Source organism: Suncus etruscus, chromosome 3 (genome assembly GCF_024139225.1).
Source record: "Suncus etruscus isolate mSunEtr1 chromosome 3, mSunEtr1.pri.cur, whole genome shotgun sequence".
NCBI lineage: Eukaryota > Metazoa > Chordata > Mammalia > Eulipotyphla > Soricidae > Suncus > Suncus etruscus.
The window spans coordinates 66,411,235-66,417,618 of NC_064850.1; the positions used below are offsets into that span (position 1 = coordinate 66,411,235).

At 51.5% G+C, this 6,384-nt stretch overlaps 1 protein-coding gene across 1 annotated transcript; it reads right to left on the reverse strand.

Annotated features, from left to right (window-relative positions):
* Positions 1 to 246: 246 nt before the first annotated feature.
* Positions 247 to 3,903, reverse strand: BTG2 (BTG anti-proliferation factor 2). Its single transcript, XM_049770687.1, has 2 exons — positions 3,663 to 3,903; positions 247 to 2,501 (listed from the first exon to the last, which is right to left on the reverse strand). The coding sequence occupies exons 1-2, from the start codon at positions 3,814 to 3,816 to the stop codon at positions 2,167 to 2,169; spliced, it is 489 nt and encodes a 162-aa protein (XP_049626644.1). The 5' UTR covers positions 3,817 to 3,903; the 3' UTR covers positions 247 to 2,166.
* Positions 3,904 to 6,384: the final 2,481 nt, after the last annotated feature.

Here is a 6,384-nt window from a genome sequence, read left to right on the forward strand (position 1 = left end):
CACTGAGGCCTTGCTGGGCTGGACTCTGGGCTGTTCTGACTGGAAATCCTGTGTCACTGGGCATTTCCGGGAACCTTGGCTGTGAATCAACGAAGAGAGAAGGCTAGGATATGACCTGGAACACTAGGATTCTTTTTTCAGTCACATGCACAAGACTTCTGTGTACTATTGAAGACTGCTGAGAAAAGCAGCGGACCTGGGCCGAAAAGCACGCTGTGAAATGGGGCCTTCTCGACACCACACAACTGCATCTGCTACATTTTTATTAAAGTACCAAAAAAAAAATTACACATCTGTCCATAAAGCTGTGCATCTTCCTTATAAAACACTATCATACAATTAGTAACCTTTTGTCTTTTCAGTCAGAATAGCTTACAAATGTACTACTATTATCACTTAATAAGAGAGACAGGCCTGCTCAACAGTCCAGCTCTAGGTGTGTTTTGTTTTTAAAGTCAACAGGAGAGACAAATCAAGGAAAACATGAGGCTAAAAAAAAGCGCCAGGAACCTGTTTGCAAATGCTATGACACAACTGCAGCGATTCACAGCTTGGTTGTAACCCACAGGCTCAAAATTGAAGTCGGATCTGTAGGTGCAATATTAAAGTTAAAGCAACGGAGACAAATCAGGGAAGGCAGCCTGGAATCTGGAGAGTTGGAAGGGAGGTGGAATTGGTGGGAATGGGTAGGGAGTTTGGTAAATAGCACCTTTGAGTCAGAATTGAGTAGTGAGGAAAGGCAGGGAGAGACCCCAGGAAGAAGTGCTGAGGAAGGTTTTCTCACTAGCAGGGTACACAGGTTGACCAGATGCTCTAGCAAAGCCCTTAAGGTGGTTCAGGATGCTCAATGTCTTCTCGGGACCCATCACCTATACCACTGAGAAATGGAAGATTTTTTTTCCCAGTGGAGTTTTGCCTTTTTCCCCCCTTTTTCCAACACACAACAGCAAATATTGCACAAGTCTAATAGACAAATTTGGATTGTACTAAAGGGACAGTAACCTTGCCCACAGATGCTGAGCACCTGGGAGAGACAATGCCCAAGGTTTGGCTACAGGAGTTACCAAGTAGTCTTTCAGACTTGGTGTGTTCTCCCACATAGCCAAAGAGCTGACCAGCCAGCCATAGTTGAGAGAGGAAGACAGCCCAACCCAAGGGAATCCCAGGTAGTCCAGAGCCTGCTGGGACCCCAGACCATATTGCACAGTGATTGAAAATTCTGGTCCTGGGTCTAGCTACTCTGAATCTCCACAGAGGAAACACAGAGTTAGGGGAGTGTTGTGCTTTTAAAGAGAAGGCAGTATAGAAGCCCAATGGCATCAGGACTTTCATGTGGCTTCAAAAGAAATTTTGGCCAAAAATGATTAACACTTCCCCGGTGGATATTCTTTGGGTCCCAAAATTCTGTTGCAAATCACCTTCCAGTTCTTCTCCACAAAGATGTACAGCAGAGCAGCATGCAGCAAAGCAAAGGGTGGTTTTGGAGAACCTCCTTCACCCTCCTCACCCACCAGGCTCAGCTCCACCTCCCCGAGTCCAGACACACTTGAGATTCCAGGCTGGGAAGCTGCCTCTAGGGCCCTTGAGGACAGAATTCCAAACAAGCCCTGATTTCCAGAAAAACTGCTTTAGGACTGAGGGAATAAGGAGAGGCTCACCAGCCCCAGCTCGGCCCAGGATCTCACCAGAAAAAAAAAGATGAGGCAGCTGGTGACGGTGTAAGCCTGGGCTTGAATGCCCTGAGTGAGGGGGCTGTGAGCAGAGCCCTGATCGGGAAAGAGGCCAGAACAGACAGACCCTTCCTCTCCCTCCAGGGCCTGACCACTCCTTCACAGTTGCTAACCTTGCCAACTCCCCTAAAATCTCCCTGGGATACAGGCTCAGCTTCTCCCACATTGGCCAGGCGCACCCCCAAACCACCAGCCCTTCCCATAAGCCAACACTAGCATCCAGACTCAAGCCCACAATTTCTCTCCAAAGGCACCTGGGGAGGCTACTTCGAGCAGCTCCCTTTAAGGAATTTTTTTTTCTTAAAATAAAAATCTTTTGGTTTTTATGTTTTCCTCCCCTTTTCTTAAAAAAAAATAATATATATATAAATAGCTCTTCATTTAAAATACAGTCCCCAGGTTGAGGTATGCAGAGGCCTGTTGGCGAGTGAAGGGTCTAACTGGAGACGGCCATCACATAGTTCTTGGGGGGACTGCTCCGGCCCAGCAGCATTTGGTTTTTGCAGGTGAGGAGCCCATAGGAGGCAGTCACTGGGGACTCCTCATACAGGACACAGATGGACCCATCCTCTCCGATGCGGTAGGAGACTTCATAGGGGTCCACCCACAGGGTAAGCTCGCTGGGCAGCAGCTGGTGCAGCTGGGGCTGGCTGAGTCCAATCTGGCTGGCCACCTTGCTGATGATGGGGTCCATCTTGTGGTTGATGCGGATACACCGATAGCCAGAGCCCTTGGATGGCTTCTCGGGGAACCAGTGGTGCTTGTAGTGCTCTGTGGAAACAGGACCAGCGGGACATGGTCAGCTGAGAGCAGCTACTCTGGTGGGGGACATGGATGAAAAAAGGGGTGGGGGCAAGGAGGAGAGAACCCATTAAGGGAGTAATCAAGGAACCCTTCTCAAATCCTCCTGCCTCTGGGGCAGGGGAAACTGGAAGATATGGAAAGATCCCAGTCCCTTCCAGGACAAAATCTGTGCAGTGGGTGGGTCCCATATCCCAGTACTTCCTGGTGGCCTGGGTTCAGCTCTGTTCTCCATTGAAGGAGTGTGTTATAAGAGTGGCATGTCCAGGCAGGTTCCCGAGGGAACCGAGGCCACTTTGTCAAGCTTTCATTCCTCCCCTGAGGGAGGGGGTGTGTTTCTTTGCCACCTTCAGCAGTCATCTGCTGTGGTGGGAGGGAAGTGAAAAGGGCTTGTCTAGGGGCTTTGTTTAGGTCCTTGTGTTTACAACCGGTTGTGCAGGGGATTGAACCCAGGGCCTCACACAAGGAAAAGCAAGTGTTAGACTATTTATGTGAGCCACATCCCGGCTCCGTTATTTTGATGACCATCTGCCAGCTGGGTAGGGTAGGCAGAATTTTTGTGGCCAAGCTCAGAGCGGGTCTGGTTAGGGGTGTGTGCCGGGGGTAAAGAGTACCAGCTCACCGGCTCAAAGAGCTGGCAGCGCCCCTCTCAGTGGTTGTTTATTTCCACCAAGCTCCCCTGCACCCCCTCACCCACGCCAACAAACAACACTCCAGAGCCCAGTGACTAGCTTCTGGGTCCTTTCTGTGCTCTGAGAAGTGGTAGATGGGGAAGGGGCGAAGGAGAACACAAATGGGGAGCCGGATTCCAACTTCCAGCCGGCTGGGACCGCCAGGCACAGGCCCCCGTGGGTGTTGGATAAAGCTCAAGTTTCTCTCCCAACCGACTCCAGATCCCAGATCCTAGATCCCGGATCCCCGCCAGGCTTAGCCGTGAGACTCCCTAGGTGAGTCTCGGGACCCGTGGAGACAGGACTCAATCAAGGCTCCTTTGGGGCGAAGGGAAGTGGGGATCACGGATGGGGTGCTCCCCAACTAACACATCACAACCCGCCCAGGCCAGGGAGATGCGCCCTGCGTCCGGGGGACTGCTGGAGAGGGGCCGCCTCGACCTTGGGCGTGTGTGCTCACCTGTGAGTGCCTCCTGGAGAGCCCCGCTGAACACTTTGAGCCTTTGCTCACTCACACAGCCCCGCGTCCTCAAGAGGCTGGAAAGAAAACCCACGGCAGCAGCGATCTCGGGGACCATATCCGTCCTCTTCCCGGCCCAGCGGGTCTGGCTCATGTCGTGGTCTTGGGAGCGGCGGCGGCGGCGGCGGGGAGCCGTGGGAGGGCTGGGGCGGGACGATGGAGTGGGATTCTCGGTCTTAAGTCTTCGCACCACCGGTCGGATCTGCCGAGACTTTGGCCGGGACGCAGCTTTTATACTGCGCTGGGCGGGCCGGCGAGCGGGCGGCTCCTCCCATTGGTCGCCGCTGGCGGATGAGGGAGTGGCCTTGTCTGGGGGAGTGGCCTTGTAAGTTTCACGCCGCCGCCCCGCCTCCGCCTCCGCCTCCGCCTGCGCTTCGGCCTCCTCCACCGCGCTGAGGTCATCGGCCGCTGACGTCAGTGCTGGGAACCCGAGTCGGCTGGCAGGTCGGGGGAGGCCCGAGGAGAAAAGGGCAGACGGGGAGGGGCCCCGAATCCTGGGCTCTGGCATCGAGTTCGGAGTGGCCTGGACCTCTCTTCTCCGCCCCCTTTCTTCAAAGCCCTTTCTGAAAGCCCACCGCCTCCGAGAGTCTTCGCCGAGACCCGACATTCGGGAACGGTTCCCTTTTCTGACTCTCCCCCCAACCCCCTTTCCCACCAGGTACGGTTAGAACCGCGCGCCCTTTATCACTGAACACGTCGTCACAGAACACTTTGTCACTAGTCCGAATTTGGTTCCTCTTTGCTTCTGGGCGGGGGCTGTTTTCTGTTTCATTCCCATAATAAAACCCCCATCATCCCCCCAACAAATTCTGTTCTCCTTTTTCTTTTTCTATGGGAAAGAGATTGGAACTCACACACACACACACACACACACACACACACACACACACACACACACACACACACACACACACACACACACACACACACACACACACACGCTCTCTGCCCTTGAACACCTGCCTCTCCCTCACCTACTGGGGGAGAAGAAGGAAGTCAGGGTTGCCAGACTTTCTGCCTTATTATTGTTCTAGTTGTCACTTTCCTTTAAAACGTCCCGTTTCCTTTGTTTTATTGTTGTTTTTTTTGTTTGTTTATTTATTTTTGTTTCTGGGCCACGCCCAGATTACTCAAGGCTTACTCCAGCCTCTGCACTCAGGGATCACCCTTGGCAGGCCAAGGGGACAGGAGGAGGAGGTGCTGGGATCAAACCGAGGTCAGCCTCATAGGAGGCAAGTGTCTTACCTGCTATGCTATCTCTCTGGCTCCAAGTTTGTTTGTTTGTTTTTTTTGTTTTTTTATTTTTTTATTTTTATTTTTATTTTTTTTTTTTTGGTTTTTGGTTTTTGGGTCACACCTGGCAGTGCTCAGAGGTTACTCCTGGCTCTATGCTCAGAAATCGCTCCTGGCAGGCTCAGGGGACCATATGGGGTGCTGGGATTCAAACCAACAACCTTCTGCATGAAAGGCAAATGCCTTACCTACATGCTATCTCTCCGGCCCCACCAAGTTTGTTTTTAAAAAAGTGATCTACCCTCAACTCCATACTTTTTTCTGTCCACTCCATCTCGTTTCTCCCCCCCCCCCCTTAGCCTCACTCCTTCCTCCTCTATACATACTAAATCCTCAGTTAAGAATGAAGCTTTGGGGCCGGAGAGATAGCATGGAGGTGTGGAGGTAGGACATTTGCCTTGCATACAGAAGGTCGGTGGTTCGAATCCCGGCATCCCATATGGTCACCTGAGCCTACCAGGAGCAATTTCTGAACGTAGAGCCAGAAGTAACCCCTGAGCGCTGCAGGGTGTGACCCCCCCCAAAAAATAAAAAGAATGAAGCCTAGAGGGTCCAAAGTGATAGCTCAGTGGTAGGGTGTTTGCCTTGCATGCAGCTGACCCAGGATGGACCTGGGTTTGATCTCCGGTGTCCCATATGGTCCACCAAGCTAGGAGCAATTTCTGAGCGCATAGCCAGGAGTAACCTGAGTGTCACTGGGTGTGTCCCAAAAAGCAATAAATAAATAAATAAATAAATAAATAAATAAATAAATAAATAAATAAAAGAATGAAGCCTTGGGGGGGCAGAGAGATAGCATAGCTGTAGGGCATTTGCCTTTTACTGGTCAAACTGGGACGGACCCAGGTTTGATTCCTGCCATCTCATATGGTCCCCTGAGCTTGCCAGGAGTGATTTCTGAGCAGAGCCAGGATTAACTCCTGAGCACCGCCATATAGCCCAACATTCTAAATACATACATACATACATACATACATACATACATACATACATACATACATACATACATACATTGGAATAAAGCCTTGGGCAGAAGTGGTAGCACAGTGGATGTTTGCCTTGCACACGGTCTACCTGTAACAGACTCATATGGTGCCCCACCCCCCAGCCTGCCAGGAGTGATTTCTGAGCATAGAGCCAGGAGTAACCCCTGAGTGCCACTGGGTGTGCCCCAAAAATTTTTAAATAAAAAAGATGTTACCTCCCTCTCAACTTGGCACACCAGTACTGTAAGTGGGAGTTTATTTCTGTGAGCCCCAGGTAGTGCTGACCTCCTTCCTTCTGCTGGACCGAGTGCCCCAGACTCCTGCCTTCTTCTCTGTGCCTCTTAGGAACCCTCCCTTCACCCATGTTCTCTGACCTTTCCCCT

What these genes read in the sequence shown, in the direction of transcription:
- BTG2 (XM_049770687.1), bottom strand. Translation starts at nt 3,816, where the DNA reads ATGAGCCAGACCCGCTGGGCCGGGAAGAGGACGGATATGGTCCCCGAG. An exon ending in TCTCCAGGAGGCACTCACAG is followed by an intron (nt 2,502 to 3,662) that starts GTGAGCACACAC and finishes CTGTTTCCACAG; the next exon opens with AGCACTACAAGCACCACTGG.